At 42.9% G+C, this 20,429-nt stretch overlaps 1 protein-coding gene and 1 long non-coding RNA gene across 4 annotated transcripts in view; both read left to right on the top strand.

Annotated features, from left to right (window-relative positions):
* Window positions 1–6,763, top strand: part of LOC137309469 (uncharacterized) — a 38,701-nt gene extending 31,938 nt beyond the window's left edge. For all 3 annotated transcript variants that reach the window (XR_010959840.1, XR_010959839.1, XR_010959838.1), the window contains exon 2: window positions 53–6,763. This is a non-coding gene — a long non-coding RNA (uncharacterized lncRNA). The remainder of the gene's footprint in view (window positions 1–52) is intronic.
* Window positions 6,764–7,758: 995 nt separating this feature from the next.
* The window catches only part of riok3 (RIO kinase 3 (yeast)), a 34,524-nt gene continuing 21,853 nt past the window's right edge, over window positions 7,759–20,429 (top strand). The window contains exons 1-5 of the mRNA XM_067977653.1: window positions 7,759–8,099; window positions 9,961–10,082; window positions 13,918–14,060; window positions 16,387–16,494; window positions 19,084–19,193. Of these exons, the coding sequence (XP_067833754.1) occupies window positions 8,043–8,099; window positions 9,961–10,082; window positions 13,918–14,060; window positions 16,387–16,494; window positions 19,084–19,193 (540 nt within the window). The 5' untranslated portion in view covers window positions 7,759–8,042. The remainder of the gene's footprint in view (window positions 8,100–9,960; window positions 10,083–13,917; window positions 14,061–16,386; window positions 16,495–19,083; window positions 19,194–20,429) is intronic.

Below are 20,429 nucleotides of genomic sequence, written 5' to 3'. Positions count from 1 at the left end.
TTGAAAGGTGTATGCATTAACTGACGTGACTAATTCTTCTGTTTGCCTTTAGAAATTGGAAGGCGATCATAGGAAATGTGTTTCGTATAGACAAGGAAAGAAAAAAAAGAGAGAGAGACGCGTGACAGATTACTCGATATTGTCAGCTGCGGTGTTGTCGTAACGGGCTGAGAGAGAGCAATAACGGAGTAGATCTGTGATACCGGTGATACTAGGAGTGAAGTTGAGGTTGCTGTATGGGACCGACAGACTGTCATCTCCTAGTGGATAGAGGCGCCAGAAAAGAGGTAAACCAGTTTACAGACTTGTTTAAAAATTCTTAGTGTGAAGTTGTAATTTGGACAAGCGCAGACGAGATGTTGCGTAATTCGGAAAAGTGTGAAATTGCAGGTCTGTAGTGGCGACAAACGCAGACTGGTGTGGATGTCGTGGATTCGGAAAAGTTTGAAATTCTGGTTTACCTGAATTAAGTGTTTAGGTCGAAACACTGATACTGCTCAAGGGAAGGAGCACTTTTTTAAAAAAAAGTCTTGCATAAGTCAGCTGATTCAACTAAGTGCAGACGTTTCTCTCACGCACCTGGCCTGAGCTGGTTAAAGTAGGTGTAGAGAACACATGACGTCTTGTCCAATCAGCTGAATTATCAAGTATAGAATTGTGATAGTTAACATAGGCCTTGATTGTTGTGTAATTACAGTGTGGAGGAACTATAAGCAAAATCCCTAAAAAAAAAGGGAACACCTGCTGCTTACATGTACAGAAACTTTGGAAAAGAAACAACTGACGAGTTGATAGTTTGGTCCAAATGGACCAGAACTAAGAAATATCCCTTTCCCGAAGACGGTACATTGAAAAATGGATAGAATTAAGTGACTAGAAAAATGTTTAAAAGACAGAGACCCGAAAAAGAAAGGCTCTGTTGTTCCAGTGTACTGTCCCTTTAAAAAGCCTGTCCCGATCAGTGTTTTTTTTGTCGGTGTTGTGGGCCAAGCCCCCTTCTTACTGCGTCTTAAGTGTTTTCTTCTTTTGTGTGATGTATCTGTCTTGTCTTGTGTTGTGTTTAATTCTGATATTGCTGAATTAAAATTGGAGTTATTGAGGTTAAGTGACCTATTAAATTCTGGTTCTTATAAAATGTGAGCATGTTAAATTCCAGACATGGGAACTTCAAGAAAAATTGGCATTTTGAATTTTTATCTTGTGATTGGCTGTGGTTTAAAAAGAGCTTTAAAAAAATTAATGGGACAGATAAAGAAGAAAAAAGAAAGCCATCTGGTATCACCGTGATAGGAAAAGTCGGAAAGCTGGAACAGCTCGGAGCGTTGATTATAATCACACCCACTAAAAGTATGTGGAAAAAAAATGAATCGGAAACCTATAGTTATGTATGACGAGCAAATTATAAAACTTACGAAGACTAACTATAAACTAAAATGTACGATGGGAGATGTTATTTAAAAAAAAAGAATTTGTGAAAATTACATTGACGTATGCTGAGAACACTGCATGAATCTGATATCTGACTCCGTCGGTTTGTTAAAAAGTTAACCCTTCCAAGGACACCGACATCTGTTTTCAATTCACCAAGACAAAATGAGGTTTAATTGTAAAAAAAAAGATAAAGTACAGATTTAAAGAATTACAAGTTACAGTTGCAAGATCATCTCTACTTATAAATTAAACTGATCTTCGAAGCATTTTTGTGCTATTGTGATTGATTAAACACTATGATTAAAAGAAATTTCAAAAATAGTGTGCAAAAAATCTAGAGCAAGTTAAGATTAACCCCTTCCATCCCAAGAAGCCAGACTGCCAAGAGCAGTTCAACAGATAGAAATGACCCAGTCGGTTGAGAACTGTCTGAGGCTAACCATTACACAGGTTGAACATGAGGTAACAATTGGTATAGGTTATATTATTAAAATTGACCCAATTACTCGGAAATGCCAAAGGCTACAATTGACTGAAATATAAGTTTACACACAGACAATGCTACAGTGAAAAAAATTGATAAGAAAGGAATGTAAAACAAATCATATGAAAAGAAAGCATAGGTTAGACAATTGGAAGTCCATTACTTGAGCTATGTACTGACACAGGGTACTAAACGCCTATCAGTTTTACCCCGCCACAGTATGATAAGGAAGTTCGATCTGACCAAAGAGGGGAGACCTTCCCTGACAAATTATATAACTCGCATTGAGAATGCTAAGAAAACTCAACAATTAGATCAACACCTCCTAACTCAAGTGTTAAAACAAAGCGAGACATGGAATGGAAGTGGACATCGTAAAAGAGATAGACAAATATGGAGACGTAAAGATCTGTGATAAATCATATAACAACTGCCTTTAATACGGGGGCCTCAGTTGTTAGTAACATTGATTTGGCAACATTAGATCAAAAGGTCAGAGATTTACGATCTCGCATTAAAGATATATTAAAAAAATAAATGAAAATACAGATAAGGAATTGTCTGAGGATCAAATGCTGACCATACATTTGCAAAGGATAGCTACAGTGCTAGAAACACCATTAATAAATTAATAAAAGAGGACTATAACGTATCTTAGCAAGCGGCTGCTAATGTCATCTGCTTAATGTGGTTACATCTTGAAAGCACGGAGATTAGGATTTGGAGTTGGGAATTCCAGTCTACAGTCCTACGTACATCTGTATGTGGGAGAGACAGTGTTTATCTCAGACAGGCTGCGAGCTCCAGAGAGAGAGAGAGAGAGAGACTAGCCAATTTCTCTCTCCTGTTTTATTTTCTGGATTTGTTTTGGGTAAAGGGATTATTCCTTTGGACAAAATAAATAATAAATGATGATTTGACAAATTAATCACTTGGGCTCTCAAGAAGAGCCGCAATAGATTTTCTGTGTTTATTTTAAAACAGGTGACCCTGGTTATTGGGACCACGTGAGTGTTGATGGTGCAGGATTACCAAGAGTAGTTCTTTGACATAAAATGGCTTTACAAAGTCACGGTGCAACCTTTGCTGGAGAAATTTGGTCCAGGAAACGATCCAGTGGTGTTAAAGATTTAAGACTTTAGCTGCAGACATCAGCAGATACCAAATGTCACAACGTGGTGATATCAACCTGATGCTCTTCCTTTGAAAACATTTTGATTTGTTTTGTTTTAACCTATTTATTGTCTTCTGAGACAGAGTGCTCGAGGTGGGAAGATATGGAAGTTACATCCAAAATTAATTACGGGCGCTTCATCTCGACTATAACAAAACCACAAAGCCTGGACATAATATGTTTCTGAAATTGGAATTGATAAGAAAAATTTATATGAGTTGCTATTCAAGCACTCGGAAAAAAATAATAATAATTTACTTGTAATTTAAGGGGATAATCAAATTATATTTAAAAATAAAAGAAGTCCAGTCTAAATGGTTCCTATTGAATGCTGTGTATCAAGGAAGAATTCTTTTCGAGAGGGAAGAAAATTTTACATTGACAAGTCCTGTCAGTCCAACAATACTGCTCTCAAGTTGGGATAATTGTGAAATGACAGAAGGGACTCGGGCACAATGTAGTGGGATATTTTGGGAAATGAAAAGCGGTTCAAGAAAAATTACGTAAAATAAAATAACTTTTGGGATATTGGAGCTGACTGTAAATATTGTATCGGACAGTAACGTTCCTCCAGGGCTCATGATAGGTAATATAATGGGTTATGTAAAATTAGATGAGAGGAAGTGATTGAAAATTAAAGTAAAGAAACAGAGAAATTACAACAAATGGGAATTTCTCTAAAGTCATTGAATTGGGCATGATTAAAAAAAAATCAATCTGGCATAAATATACAATCTAGTGAAGTCAGGAAAGTGTAGTTGAGAATAGTAAATTGATAGCTTTCTCGTGGAAATATTTGTGTCCTTGCCTATAATGAATAATGAGAAAGCTACACTCAATAGCCTGGCCACTACCCTGACATCGGGACCATGCAGGGGGAGATAAGCACTCGAGACACCCCTGATCTTTTTGATAAGATAACCTGAAAACCTAAGAATGGCTACAGTGGACATAAAAGATACAAATGTATGTTGCCTTCATCTGAAACGGAGATCAGGATGAAGAACATGATTACAAAGGCCTATGGCCTGGTGAGCTATTGCAACCACTCTTTAAACAAACCAGTTGCTTTTACGGGACTGAATCCTACAGGACATATGATGTGTGCTATGGAAAAAGTTCGGAAATACCATGAGGAAGAAGAGACTGACCAGCAGAAAGTTAATATCCAAGAACACTAAGCTCATTCCTATGAGATGCTGCTAGTATGCGGAGATACATGAAGAAGATACAGTGAAGAATGAGTCTCAGACAGGCTCAGTTACTTGACAACAGCACAACATGAAATGGTTAATGTGGTCCAGGCGAGTGAGAAATCCTTTTAAACAAGGCACTGACACATGGTCCATAGAGAAACCAACTAATTAATGAAACAGTCAGGAAACACTGGTATCAATCAAAAGGACTGAAATTAAAGTAAAGAGGGACACAGTAATTTGGATTTCCAAAATTCAGGGTTAGGTTCCCATCAGTTAACAGTGAAATTGGGAGAAACAATATTTAGAAGATATCCGCACGATGGATACAAAATTACAAGATTATGAGGGGCCCAGATAAAGTAGACAGGAAGTACCTGTTTCCCCTAGCAGAGGGTTCAAGAACTAGAGGACGTAGATTTAAGCTGATTGGCTGGAAAAAATTAAAGGGATGTGTTACTAGACATGCTGTCACTGTGTGTCCACATAGTGTTGGACACAGCCTAGAAGCACAGTGTGGGTTTAATACCGGTACCAATCGGGATATTAACTGTACCATGGAGGGCCTAGAGGTGGATCTAAAACCCACTTAAGTGGTATATGCCGGAGAGGGCGAATACTGTGTTACAACTAATTTGAAAATGTTTAAATATGCCAATCTAACTTGTGATATTTTAAGTACAGAATTCTACTCCATTCCTGAAGTCCTGGTTCGGATTGGACCCAAGGAACTGGTAGAGATACACCGGCATAACCTCACCACCTTACAAGTTTCTGAGAATGTCAGAAAGGACTTAAAAGCATATCAGGACACATTTGGGTATCTGACACCCCTGTTGCCTAAATACTTGGAAGCATTGCGAATGGAGATACGACTCTCCCAGAAGGTTTATTATAACCTACAACAGGACAATAAAAACATTAAGCATGACATTGACCAAATTAAAGTCACCACCTGGTGAAATGACCTCTGGAATTTGGGACTGAATATACAGATCCATCTTTGGATTAGATTAATTTCATATGTATTAGTCGTAGTGCAGTTGTTGTAATGTGCTTTTTATTTTCATTGCATGTAATAAATGTAAGCAGAGGATGAAGGGTTTGGCAAAGGTAGTAAAACAGAGCCTGGGTGAGAATGTCCCCATTGTCTCTGTGGTTTCAACTAAGAACACATCTTAATGGTACCGGGAGTAGCACCCGCTGGGGTAAGGTGCATGTAAAAGGGAAGACAATCATAGTTTGATAGGATTATCAGATGCTCTGCCTCTCTTCCACCCGGACTGGTGGCCAACACGAAGGGAACCTGGTTAAGATGAGGTACAGCATCTAACGGGATATTGTAGGGATAAAATTTGGATTAAGGGATATAAAGGGGAGGGCCCCAATTCACAGGTATAAAATGGTCTGAAAGGTACCATTCAGTCTAGTTAGGCTGGAAACAAAATATAAAGCACCATGGGATATTTGACTATGTTAGCCCTTTTCAAACTAACATGAATAGGTTTAGCTGACCAAGGACATTCGCAGCTTGAGAAATGTTTAGAAGGAGTCTGTTCCTGAGAAGAGATAAGAGTACAAAGGCGTATTGATGAAACATGTCTGTGTTCTATTGGGACTTCTCTAGTTCAGGGACTAGTCATATTCCTTGTTATAATTCTTATAGTTTATTGCTTACTTAAATGTTGCTGTGCTATGATGTCCAATCTGGGTACACATATACCGCCCACAAATTTAATGGTACAAGTACGGGTGACACAGGATGAGGTCCAGGAGGAGTTTGAACGTCTGGGGGAAATAATGCTCTATTAGAGTATTGTCCTTATATATATATATATATATGTAGGACAAAAGGAGGGAATGTGGAAAACTATAAAGACCACATTAATGTAGAAATACATGAACAGTTACTTGACCAAAAAAAAAAGAGAAAAGCATGATGGGTATTTGACCAATGTTAACTCCTTGACTCCCATACATGGGGTAGTTACAATTTCACGCACACTCACAGAAAGACACAATTGTCCTTAGTATGTTGATAATTAAGGCTGTGCAGGTGCCTGGTAAAGTCTGGCCTCCCTCCCTCCCCCCCTGTAGATAAGGACATGCTGGCTTATAAAATAATGAGAATACAGTTCTTGAAGAGGCCATGTAGCCTTGATACTGACTTCATCCCTGTGATCAGCTAGCTTCGGAATTTAGGGAGTTAGTGTTCTCTCATGCCTGCAAAGCCTACGTGCCAAAGTAGGAATAAGCTATGGAGTCCAGAGGAGGAGGTTCCCTATTTTTGATTGACTAACCACTTGACCACTGAGAGTGTTCATGTACGCCCATATTCAATGATAGACTGACATTTCTGAACCAAGTGTATAAAAAGATAAACGTTTCTTTGTTTGAATCGAAGAGGTGGTTCCAACCATTGCTTGGACACAGCTTCTAACTTGTACAAGTTTCTTAATAAATTCTTACTTGTCTGAATTAAGTGTTTGAAGTTAATGCATTGTGTATAATAGGTAATTAAGTTTTCGACAAGAGTCTCAGGATAATCATAGAATCATAGAAGTTACAACATGGAAACAGGCCCTTCGGCCCAACATGTCCATGTCGCCCAGTTTATACCACTAAGCTAGTCCCAATTGCCTGCACTTGGCCCATATCCCTCTATACCCATCTTACCCATGTAACTGTCCAAATGCTTTTTAAAAGACAAAATTGTACCCGCCTCTACTACTGTCTCTGGCAGCTCGTTCCAGACACTCACCACCCTTTGAGTGAAAAAATTGCCCCTCTGGACCCTTTTGTATCTCTCCCCTCTCACCTTAAATCTATGTCCCCTCGTTATAGACTCCTCTATCTTTGGGAAAAGATTTTGGCTATCTACCTTATCTAAGGGGTCGACCATTTAGGACTGAGATGAGGAGGAATTTCTTCACTCAGAGGGTTGTGAATCTTTGGAATTCTCTACTCCAGAGGGCTGCAGATGCTCAGTCATTGAGTATATTCAAGGCTGAGATAGGTAGATTTTTGGACTCTAAGGGAGTCAAGGGATATGGGGATCGGACGGGAAAGTGGAGTTGAGGTCAAAGATCAGCCATGACCTTATTGAATGGTGGAGCAGGCTCGAGGGGCCGAATGGCCGACTCCTGCTCCTATCTCTTATGTTTCTTGTGTTTCAAAAAAGTACTCAAGTGGCTTTAAAGCGCTTTGAGGCATCCTGAGGCCGTGAGGGGCACAAGTTTTTCCTTTCTCTTTCTTTTTTTTTCTTATTTGCTCTGAGGGACAGGAATTGTGTGTGTGTTGTTGTTTTTGTTGTTGTTGTTGTGACAGCCATCCAATATGGCGGACGCCGCGCGACGTCCTGTGACGTCACGGGAAAGCCCTCTATGCGCAGCGTCTCGCCGCTTAACCTTTGACCCCCCCCACTCCGCCCCGCCCACCGCGCGCATGCGCACTCGGCGACGGCCATTTCAGGCGGGGCCGGGCGTCCGTCAGAGAGTCGCTGCCGCCTGAGCGGCGTCGCAGGGCGGGGGAGGAGGGGACTTGTCTCGGCACGTCCCAGGCCAAAGGCCTCGGTCTCTGGTTACTCTCCGTCGCGGTCGTTAGTCTCGCCGTATTCCCGGGTTTTATTTATTTATATATATATATATTTTTATTTGTATATTTAAGTGGCTGAGGGGTTTGGGGCCTACCTTGTCTGGAGCCCGCCGTCCGACACGACCCAGCGAAGCGACTGCGGCCCGCGGCGGGTTTGAAGAGGATGGAACAGGTCGCACCGCCCGGCCCGGCCGCCGACCCGCAGCCGTGGAAACCCAAGGTACAAACTCCCTCCCTCCCTCGGGCTGAAGCTGCTGTTTGCCGTCTGTAACTGGGGGCGATCGGCGATCGGGCCCCGTCCTGTCCCGTCCCCCCCCCCCCCCCCTCCCAACCTTAGTTCTTTTTGTTGCTCTGATCCACAGAGTCAGCCGTGGCTCAGCGGGCAGCGCTCCCTCTCGCCTCCCGGTTACAAAGCTGTGGGTTCAAGGCCCGCTCCAGAGACTCGAGCCCCAGTAACTGAGGGAGCGCTGCACTGTCGGAGGGTCAGTACTGAGGGAGCGCCGCACTGTCGGAGGGTCAGTACTGAGGGAGCGCCGCACTGTCGGAGGGTCGGTACTGAGGGAGTGCTGCACTGTCGGAGGGTCAGTACTGAGGGAGCGCCGCACTGTCGGAGGGTCAGTACTGAGGGAGTGCTGCACTGTCGGAGGGTCAGTACTGAGGGAGTGCTGCACTGTCGGAGGGTCAGTACTGAGGGAGCGCTGCACTGTCGGAGGGTCAGTACTGAGGGAGCGCCGCACTGTGAGAGGGTCAGTACTGAGGGAGCGCCACACTGTGAGAGGGTCGGTACTGAGGGAGCGCCGCACTGTCGGAGGGTCGGTTCGGAGGGTCGGTACTGAGGGAGCGCTGCACTGTGGGAGGGTCAGTACTGAGGGAGCGCTGCACTGTCGGAGGGTCAGTACTGAGGGAGCGCCGCACTGTCGGAGGGTCGGTACTGAGGGAGTGCTGCACTGTCGGAGGGTCAGTACTGAGGGAGCGCTGCACTGTGGGAGGGTCAGTACTGAGGGAGCGCTGCACTGTGGGAGGGTCAGTACTGAGGGAGCGCCGCACTGTCGGAGGGTCAGTACTGAGGGAGCGCCGCACTGTCGGAGGGTCAGTACTGAGGGAGCGCCGCACTGTCGGAGGGTCGGTACTGAGGGAGCGCCGCACTGCTGGCGGAGGATCTCACGGCCACTATTTCGAACAGCAGGGGAGTTCTCCCCGGTGTCCTGGCCAATATTTATCATTCAACCAACATCACGTATAAGAACAGATTATCTGGTCATTATCACATTGCTGTTTATGGGATCTTGCTGTGTGCAAATTGGCTGCTACGTTTCCTAAATTACAACAGTGATACAACTTCAAAAGTGCTTAATGGCTGTGAAGTGCTTTGGGACGTCTTGAGGTTGTGAATGATGCTGCATAAATATAAGTTATTTCTTTCTTACCTCTTATGTCCTGAGAGAATATGTTTTTAAAAAGTTGTTTATTAAATGTTCTGTTGTAAACTAGTTTTAAATGTTAAAAGGTCAGTCTGTCCCCAAATAGGGTGCTTTATCTGCTTTATTTGTAATAGATCCAATACTTGGATTTATTTGTAGTACAGTAGTTCCAATACTTGGGTTATGCTGTATTGTTGCATTGTTTCAGTCCGTTTAAGAAATGGTATTTAACATGGGGTTATTAATTTGTTGATTGACTCACTGAAATAAATTTATGCTGTGCTTTTTTTTTCTCCCCCCAAAGTGTCCGTAGGTTCCTTGGCTCAATCTTACCCCTCCAGTTAAAGTAGGATCAGCAAAATTGCATTAATGTAGCTCTTTAGGGGAATTACTAGTTTTGAACAGCATGTTAGTATTTGCATTGGGGGAAGTTCTGGTTGCTGTTAGCTTCTATTTATAAAATGATTTGATATATTGATGCAGGCGCACTTAATCATCGGATATGGGGACTTTTACTTGTATGAATGAGTCAGATGGAATGACCTGAGGAGGAGCTTATAGGATTGCCGTTAACACTTTTTTGTCACTGCTGCATATTAATGTTTGATTGAGAGTCTGTTTACCAGATGCCTGCTTTGACGCCGTTGATTTTCTTCGCAGTGTCCTTGGGGAGCACCTCCTTCCACGGTAACTCCCTGCTCCCTTTCTGATGTTATGAGTGAAGAGCTTGTCAAGGAATTGCAGCAACAGGAGGAAAATAAAGCATTCCCTCACCTCATTGGGTATGTGATGAGTTACATTGGAGGGGAGGGGGCTAAAAATTATCGTATCATAGTAGGTACAGTGCAGGAGGAGGCCATTTGGCCCATTGTGCCTGTGCTGGCTCTTTGAAAGAGCTATCCAATTAGTCCCATTCCCCTGCTCTTTCCCCATAGTTCTGCAAATTTTTCCACTTTCAAGTATTTATCCAATTCCCTTTTGAAAGCTCCTATTGAATCTGCTTCTACCACCCTTTCAGGCAGTGCATTCCAGATCATTACAACTCTGTGTTTAAAAGAAATGTTTCCTCATGTTGCCTCTGGTTAGGAACATAGGAACAGGAGTAGGCCATTCAGCCCCTCGTGCCTGCTCCGCCATTTGATAAGATCATGGCTGATCTGTGATCTAGCTCCATATACCTGCCTTTGGCCCATATCCATATGTGCCCCCTACTCCTAAAATCCCCAACCAGCGGAAATAGTTTCTCCCTATCCACCCTATCTGTTCCCCTTAATATCTTATAAACTTCGATCAGATCACCCCATAACCTTCGAAACTCTAGAGAATACAACCCCAATTTGTGTAATCTCTCCTCCGTTCTTTTGCTAATCACCTTAAATCTGTGTCCTCTGGTTACTGACTCTTCTGCCAGTGGACATAGAAACATAGTTTCTCATTATTTACTCTTTCAGAGCCGTTCATGATTTTGAACACCTATCAAATCTCCCCTTAACCTTCTCTGCTGTAAGGACAACAACCCCAGCTTCTCCAGTCTCTCCACATAACTGAAGTCCCTAATCCTGGTACAATTCTAGTAAATCTCTTCTGCACCCTCTAAGGCCTTGACATCCTTCCTAAAGTGTGGTGCCCAGAATTGAACACAATACTCCAGCTGAAGCCTAACCGGTATTTTATAAAGGTTCAACATAACTTCCTTGCTTTTGTACTCTATGCCTCTATTAATAAAGCCCAGGATCCTATATGCTTTTTAACAGCCTTCTCAATTTGTCCTGCCACCGTCAAAGATGTGCATACATACACCCCCAGGTCTCTCTGGTCCTGCACTCCTTTTAAGATTGTACCATTTAGTTTATATTGTTTCTCTTCATTTTTCCTACCAAAATGCATCACTTCACACTTCTGTGTTAAATTTCATCTGCTGTGTGTCTGCCCATTTCACCAGTCTGTCTCTGTCCTCCTGAAGTCTGTTACTATCCTCCACATTGTTTACTACATTTCCTCATTAATTTCACTCAGGACAGTAATTCAATTTTGAACCCAAAACTAGAGTCCAGGGTTTGCTGGACAGCAGTCAAGAGCAGGGACTGTAGGTTTTGTTTTTGTTCTAGCCAAAGGATCATGATGCCAACAACAGTTCCTCCACAGGCTGAGATTTGTCAACTTTGCACAGACCAGAGATCAAACCTGGCTCTTTCCTAGCTGGTATGGCCGGATAACGGTGTGTGGTGTGCATTTACACACTTGGCCACAGAGCCTTCAAATGGGAATAATTTAAAATTAAAATTGTCTTGATGCAATAGTGCTGCAGAAAATGATAGTAGCCCTAAAGCCTAGGTTGTCCCACAGCAGCTGACTATTAAAATTGCACGGCCATATCTGATCATATATTCCTTGTGTATCTCACCACTTGCATCCCCCTTCCAATCCTACTTCCTTCTGCATCCGCACCTGGAAAAAACTCTTTCCTTCCCCCCTGCCCCCCCCCCCCCCCCCACAAAGTTATTTACAACGGTGCTTTCAAACTTCCAACTGTCTAGAGTTTGACCCTCCATTCGCCACGGTATTTCTGCAGCAACAGATCTGCTCAATCACACCTTCGCCTTTACTGCCCTTGTCCTCCATAATACCCTTACTTTCTTCCCATCCTGGTATGGCTCCCCATCTTCGCTCCTTTAAGTACAAGAATGCAGACGCGAACATATATGGCACACAACTGGTTTAGACATTCATCGCCTGATCTGGCTGGGCCACATCAAGCACTATTGGGTCCTGCTCTCCTCTGCCAGAACTGCTCACTACCCTAGGATCGTCCTGGAATGCACTACAAACTGTCTTCTTAAACCACTCTCTCCTGCCTCTTCCACCCTCACTTACAACAACAAGTATGAGGAGCTCATGGACTTCTTTGTCACTAAGATTGAGATCATCCATTCAGCTGCCTCTGCCACTTCCCTCCCTTCCCCTAGCCCTGAACTCTCATCTTCCTCTAGTTTCTCTCCTATCTCCCCTCATGCTCTCTCCGAGCTCATCTTGTCCATGAGAACCACCTACTGGTCTTTCAACCCTATTTCCACTAAACTGCTGGCCGTCCAACTTCCCTTCTTGGCCCTCGTGCTAGCTGATACTGTAAAATGGTTCCCTCTCCTCGGGTACTGTCCTCCTCCCTTTCAAATCTGCCGTCTTCACCCCTTCCTCAAAAACCAGTCCTTGATCCATTTGATCCTTGCAAACTACCACTCCATCTCCCTTTCCTCTCAAGTCTTTGAATGTGTAGTCACCTCCCAAATCCATGCAACTCCATGTTTGAACCCCTCCAATTAGGTTTCTGCCTCAGTACTGAAATGGCCCTTATCAAAGTCACAAATGACATCCTCTATGACCGTGGCCTTGGTGCACTATCCCTTCTCGACCTGTCTGCAGCTGTTGACGTCGGTGACTATACCTTCCTCCAACGCTTCTCCTCTGTTGTCCCGCTGGGTGGGACTGCCATTACCTGGTTCCTATCCTTTCTATCCAGTTATAGCCAGAGAATCACCTGCAATGGCTTCTCTTGTCACTCCAGCACCGTTACCTCTGGAGTTCCCCAAGGATCTATCCTTGGCCCCCTCCTGTTTGTCATTTACATGCTGCTCCTCAGCAACATCATCTGAAGACATGGTGTATGTTGACAACACCCACCTCTACCTCACCATGACCCCTCTCTACCCCTCCATTGTCTGTGTTGTCACGCTGCTTGTCTAATATCCAGTCCTGGATGAGCTGCAATTTCCTCCAATTAAATATTGGGAAGACTGAAGCCATTGTCTTGGGTCCCCACTATAAACTCCGTTCCCTCATCACCGACTCCATCCCTCTCCCTGACCACTTTCTGAGGCTGAACCAGACTGTTCGCATCCGTGGCTTCCTATTTGACCGAGATGCGCTTTGACAACCCCACCCCATGTCCTCTCTATCACAAACAACACTTGCTTCCACCTCCATAACATCGCCCGTCTCTGCCCCTTGCCTCAGCCCATCTACTGCTGAAACCCTCATCCATGCCTTTACCTCTAGACTTGACTATTCCAATGCTCTCCTGGCCGGCCTCCCATCTTCCACCCTCATCCAAACCTCTGCTGGCCCTATCCTAACTTGCACCAGGTCCCGGTCACCTGTCACCTCTGTTTGCTCCTAGTCCACCAACACCTTGATTTTAAAATTCTCATCCTTGTTTTCAAATCCCTCCATGGCTTTGCCCCTCTCCCTATCTCTGTAACCTCCTACAAACCTCCAAGATCTCTGCGCTCCTCCCGATTATGGCCTCTTGTGCATCTCCAATTTTAATCACTCCACTATTGGCGGCCGTGCCATCAGCTGCCGAGGCCCTAAGCTCTGGAATTCCCTCCCTAAATCTCACTACCTTTCCACTTTTAAGACCCCCCCCCCCCCCCACTTCAAACCTACCTCCTTAATCAACCTTATAGTCACCCATCCTAACATCTCCTTAGCTCAGTGTCAATATTTGTCTGATTCTGTTCTTGTGAAGCACCTTGGGACCTTTTCCTACGTTATAGGTGCCATATAAATGCAAGTTGTTGAAAATTTTTATAAGTCAATACCTCCTCTTGTGTTGTACAGCATTGATACGACAGCTCTCGTTGGAGAGGGGACTGAAACCTCCAGTGATCTCCTCTTAGCCCAAATGTTACAAATGGAATTTGACCGAGAATATGATGCACAGCTTCTCCGTGAAGAGAATAAATTGAATGGCGACAGCAAAGGTATGAGTTAGTGTGTGTGCCTGTCCATCAAAATTTTGGCATTTGCTAACAGCTGAAGCCTTAAAGTACACTACATGGAATATAAAGCACAGAAACAGGCCACTTGGTCTATGCTCCACACGAGTCTCCTCCCTCCCTACTTCATCTCACCCAATCATCATATCCTTCTATTCCTTTCTCCCTCATGTTTGTCTGGCTGCTCCTTAAAGGCATCTATGCTGGGGAGAACTCTCCTGCTCATCTTTGAAATAATGCTGTGGGATCTTTTACATCCGCCTGAGGGCAGAGGAGGCTTCGGTTTAACGTCTTATCCGAAAGACGGCACCTCCGACAGTTCAGCACTCCCTCAGTACTACACTGGAGTGTCGGCCTCAATTTGGTGCTTAAGTCCCTGGAGTGGGACTTGAGCTCATGACCTTCTGACTCCAAGGCGAAAGTGCTACCCACTGAGCCAAGGCTGACACAGTAAAACTAACAATCCAGTACTTGGCTTACTCCATTAAAATTGTTTCAAAACAATATTGTGCTGAATATTTAAGTTAATTCCAATAACTTCTAAACGGAGTCTTTGAAACGTTACATGGACATTTGACTCCACAGAGCCCCTTCTGCCACCTCCAACATGGCAGTCAAAACAAGGGACTGAAAATTGTCCAAGTACATTCCTGTGTTCTTTGAAGTGGAGGCAGGCTTCTTTGTCTGACTATTGAGAAAGCATCCTTTTTGTTCTTCAATCAGGATATTAATTATTTCTACCACTAAGGTATGAACAGCAGCCTGTTGGCAGTCTTGTTATCTGGCCAAAACAAACATAATTTGGAATGCCTCATGCATTCAAATTCCCAAAGTGAGCAGGACCGACCCAATTAGGCACTGACTGGGCAGTGGTACTGCCAATTGATGGCCAGCAACCCCCAAAACTGATCGGAAATACTGGAAACACTCAGCAGGTCAGGCAGCATCTGTAGAGAGAGAAAAACAAATGTTTCAGGCCAGAGTTCTGATGAAAGGTCATTGACTGGAAACATTAACGCTGTTTCTCTCTCCACAGATACTGCCTGAGCTGCTGAGTGTTCCCAGCATTTTTTGTTTTTATTTGTGGTGAGAATGTAGAACTCGCGAATTCCGTAGATGCATTTAAGGGGAAGTTATGTAAGTACGTGAGGGAGAAAGGAAATAGAAGGATATGCTGATAGGGTTAGATGAAGTAGTGTGGGAGGAGGAGGCTCGAGTGGAGCATAGACCTGTTGGGCTGAGTGGCCTGTTTCTGTGCTGTAAAATTCTGTAATACTATTTCAATTTCCAGCATCCGCAACATTTTGCTTTTGTTTCAAAACTAATATCTCACTTTTGTGTTGTCCTTCTCGCAAAGACAAAATAACTCAAGAATACAGCTAGTCATGTATCAATCAAAAAATATATAATGTCATGACACCATCGTCCCCCATTATAGAATGAACTGTGGAATCAACTTGTCTTCTTTTTTCGAATACTGACAGAAATTAAATTTTAATTCATATTTTCAGTTTCTTATCTGTGTACCTTGCGGGAAAGTGATTTGCAGTCCTGAAGCAGCATTTCATGTATTGAATAAATAAGATTTGCCATTAGGGTAGCTAAGTTTAGAATTCCTCGGGCGGGCAGAGGAATGTGTGTTTTTTTTAACTCTAATATTATTTTACAAAGTTCCAGCATGTAGTACTGATGTACTCTAAATAGAAAGCCTTTAGTGTAATAGTTGCTAACTTTTTACTTCCTTTTAGAAAAAAGACCATTATAGGGTTTGGGCTTCCAGTTCATATGCTCCATTCAAACACTGAACTGAGTTATCTGGTATTGATTCCTGGCTCTAATAGGTTCAGCAAATATGTCAGTAAAGTTACTACTGCAAATAAGACAACTGCCTTAAATGTATAGGTACATAAATACTAAATCATTTAACATATATAAAATCAAAGTGAGTGGCTGGCACACGGTGGTGTCAATAATGAGTTGGAGGCGGAGTGAGACTTAAGGCAGGACTTATTACAGCAAACAAAGTCTAATTAAACAGTCTCTACAAACTGCAGCATAACAAACTCGTGACTGAAACTACAGCAACGTCTCCTGATGAACGCAAGGTTATTTCTCCAGTGAGGTGGAGGGTAGTTGCATAATACAATTTCCGTGTGTAAAATCAGTCCCAGTCACTTAACAGCAGTGCAGTCTCCAGGCGTGATTGACGGGGTAATTCCCCCATCATCTCCATTCGGGCCGGGACTTGAGGTGTCGCTGTATGCAGCCATATAAAATATATAATGTATTATCTATCTTTCTTTCCACTCAGTTTCTATTTCCTTTGAGAATTTCCGAATGGTGCATCCTTTTGAAGACAGTGACAGCTCCGAGGATGAAGTTGATTGGCAAGATACACGCCACGATCCTTATGGACCTGGTAATGGCTAACTTGGACTCTAGGGATATAGGGATCGATTGGGAAAGTGGAGTTGAGGTTGAAGATCAGCCATGATCTTACTGAATGGCGGAGCAGGCTCGAGGGGCCGTATGGCCTACTCCTGTTCCTATTCCCTATGTTAACTTGATGGGACTGATGAGCTGGTGTTTCCGAGCATATTAATTTAGTCCTGGCCTTCTGTGCACTTTATGCATGAGATTTATTATTCTTAATAAGGAAGACTACCTGAAGTCATTGTCACCTTCCTACTTAAGAAATGCTTCTGCTCTTTGTATATATTTTAGAAAATCATAATTGTCTGGGGGAGGTAGGAGAGAAAAACTTAGAATTATGAAATTTTACAGCTCCAAATGAGGCCATTTGTCCCATCGCAGACAAGCAATCTAGAGGCCTGGACTAATAATCCTGAGAACGCGAGTTCAAATCCCACCATGGCAGTTTGAGAATTTGAGTTCAGTTTATAAAAAAGAAAAATAAATAAATCTGAAAATAAGTTGGTACCAGTAAAAGTGACCATGATTGTAGTTAAAAACCCAGCTGCTTCATTAGTGTCCTTTAGGGGAAGAAACCTGCCATCCTTACCCGGTCTGGGCCTTTAAGTGGCTCCAGTCCCACACCGGAGGGTAATTAAGAGTCAGCTGCTTAGGAAGTGGGAATGGGCAATAAATGCTGTCTTGCCAGTGATGCCCACATCTTGAGAATGAATTTTTAAAAAAATCACAGCTGTGCTGGCTCTGTGAAACCACTATCTACTTGGGTTCCATTCCCTTGCCATTTCTCATATCAATTTTAAATATTTCATTTTCAAATACTTACCCACTTTTAAAAGCTATCACGGATTCGCCGCTGTTTCTGGTGGGCGTTGTGATTTTTTTTTAAAAAGTGATTTTTCCTCCATCCTCTCCCTTCGTTCTTTTGGTGATGATGTTAAATTTATGGCCGCGAGTTATTGACTCATTGATTAGTGGCAGTAGTTTTTTCCCTATTTGTTATCAAAGCTCCTCATATTTTGAACACCTCTGATTCATTCATTCAGAATAATGAAAAGAGCTTCATTTTCTCCAGTCTTTCCTCATAACTGGAGTGTCTCGATGAATTTCTTCTGCACCCTCTCCATGGCCTTGATGTTCTTGAAGTAGGAGCCCTAAAATTGGACAGTGACTTCTAACTGTGGCCGAACCAATGATTGATTTGTATAGGTTCAGAATTAGCTCTATGCATTTGTGCTATGTCCCTATTTCTAAAACTTGGGATCCCATTTGCCCTTTTTTTTAAAAAAAGCTTTAACAGTGTGTCCTGATGTTAAGATTTGTGTACCTGAACCCCCACAAGTCTCTCTGCCAGTAAGCCTCAGGTACTAATTTCTTTGGTCTGCTGTTAACAGTTGACACTTTTTAACAAATCAATTGTGGGGGGGGATCTTGTAGCATATCGACTTCTTTTACTGATCATAGAATAGAATCATAGAAAGTTACGGCACAGAAGGAGGCCATTTGGCCCACCGTGTCTGTGCTGGCCGAAAAAGATCCATCCAGCTTAATCCCACTTTCCAGCACTTGGTCCGTAGCCCTGTAGGTCACGGCTCTTCAGGTGCACATCCAAGTACTTTTTAAATGAGTTGAAGGTTTCTGCCTCTACCACCCTTTCAGGCAGTGAGTTCCAGACCCCCCCCCCACACCCTCTGGGTGGGGAAAAAAATTCTCCTCAGCTCCCCTCTAATGTTATGTTCACTAATTTTGTGTATAAAATGACTTCATTCTATATTTTTAAGCTTCTAGCCTTGGCGAGGGTGCAGAGGAGACTTACTAGAATGGTACCAGGGATGAGGGAATTCAATTATGTGGAGAGACTGGAGAAGCTGGAATTGTTCTCCTTAGAGCAGAGAACGTTAAGGGGAGATTTAATAGCGGTGTTCAGAGTAAATAAGGAAAAACTGTTCCCGCTAGCAGGGGGTCAGTAACCAAAGGACACAGATTTAAGATAATTGGCAAAAGAATCAGAGAAGAAATTTATAATGCAGTGAATTATGATCTGGCATGCAGTGTCTGAAAGGATGGTGGAAGCAGATTCAACATTCCCATTCAAAAGAGAATTGGATATATACTTGAAAAGGAAAAGTTTGCAGGACTATGGGGAAAGAGCAGAGGAGTGGGACTAATTGGATAGCTCTTTCAAAGAGCTGGCACAGGCACGATGGGCCAAATGGCCGCCTCCTGTGCTGTGATTCTAGTAAAGTGTTGTTTCTCGGGCGTTGTCACACATGGGAGTGCATGAATAGTCATCCTAGGTCAGAGTGGATTCAGGAAGTACCTGTTAATATACTTCATTGCTGCATGAAGAACGCAATGATATTTGTCATTCCTTAGTAATAGGTCTCATTTAACTGTAGAGAGCTGGTGATTGATATAGTAGTGTGACCCTTTACACATGTTGAATGTTACAATTTTTGGCACATGAAGCATAGAGGTATAGAATAAGTTTTTTTGGGGGGGGTTTTGTTTCAAATGTCTAAGGTTTGGTCTGAAGTATTTTTAGTTATGAATGATTTTTTCTAAAATGTGCTGACAGATAAACCTTCGACAAATCCAAAACGAGGATTTGTGCGAAAAGGCAAAGAGATCACCACCAAGCACGACGAGGTGACATGTGGCAGAAGGAACACTGCCCGAATGGAAAATGTAAGCATTTGTCTTTTTCTTAGTAATCTTTTGGTGGTTCTTGAACTTTTTTTTGGGTGGGGTGATGCTTTTTATATTAGTTTAACTACCTTTTTCTATTCTTGCAAAGTGCAAATGCAGAAAAATAGACATTAATATTAAGTATATAACATATTAGAGGCCAGCAAATAGCAGGAAGGAGATGGAGGAGAACATTTGCAGGCAAATTACAGAAAGATGCAAGAACTAGAGTAGCGATAATTGAAGTCCCCCATTTAGATTGGGACAGTAACTGTGTAAAGGGGGGAGGGGGGGAAATTCCTGAAATGTGTTCGAGAACTTTCTGGAACAGTGTGTTTCCAGCCCAACTGGGAAGGAAACAGTGCTGGATCTAGTTCTGGGGAATGAAGTGGGGCAGTTGGAGCATGTTTCAGTGGGGGAGCATTTGGGAAACAGTGATCATAATATCATTTGGTTTATAATAGTTGTGGACAAGGACAAAGAACAATCAATTGTGAAAATGCTTAACTGGAGGAGGGCAAATTTCAGTGAGTTTAAAAAGGGATCTTGCCCAGGTGGATTGGAATCAAAAATTGGAAGTCAAAACAGTAATTGAACAATGGGAGGCTTTAAGGAGGAGTTGGTTCGGGTACAGAGTAGACTCTTCCCCTATGAGGGGGAAAGGAAGGGCATCCAAAGCTAGAGCTCCCTGGATGGCTAAAGATAGAGATTAAAATGCAATAGAAAAAGGAGGCCTATGTAAGGTTCATAATACAGTAGAGAACCAGGCTGAATACAGAAAGTACCAAGGAGATCTTAAAGGGAATAAGAGGGGCACAGAGAGAGAGTATGAGAATAGATTAGTGGCTAACATAAAAGGGAAACCAAAAGTCTTATAAACATATAAATAGTAAAAGGGTAGTCAAAGGAAGGGTGGGACCAATTAGAGTCAAAAAAGGAAGGAGATCCTCTTGTGGAGGCTGAGGATCTAAAATGAATGTTTCATATTCGTCCTCGCTAAAGAGGAGGATGCTGCCATTGTAGCGGAGGAGAAGGTGGTAGTGATAGGATAAAAATAGATAAAGAGGAGGTACTTAAAAGATTGTCAATACTCAAAGTCGAAAAGTCACCTGGTCCAGATGGGATGTATCCTAGGTTACTGAGGAAATTGTGGAGGTGTTGGCCATAATCTTCCAATCCTCCTTAGATATGGGGATAGTACTGGAGAAAAGCAAATGTTACATCCCTGTTCAAAAA

The sequence above is a fragment of the Heptranchias perlo genome, chromosome 3 (genome assembly GCF_035084215.1).
Source record: "Heptranchias perlo isolate sHepPer1 chromosome 3, sHepPer1.hap1, whole genome shotgun sequence".
Lineage (NCBI taxonomy): Eukaryota > Metazoa > Chordata > Chondrichthyes > Hexanchiformes > Hexanchidae > Heptranchias > Heptranchias perlo.
The sequence above is the reverse complement of the archived record's forward strand: the minus strand, read 5'-3'. Positions and strand labels throughout refer to the sequence as shown.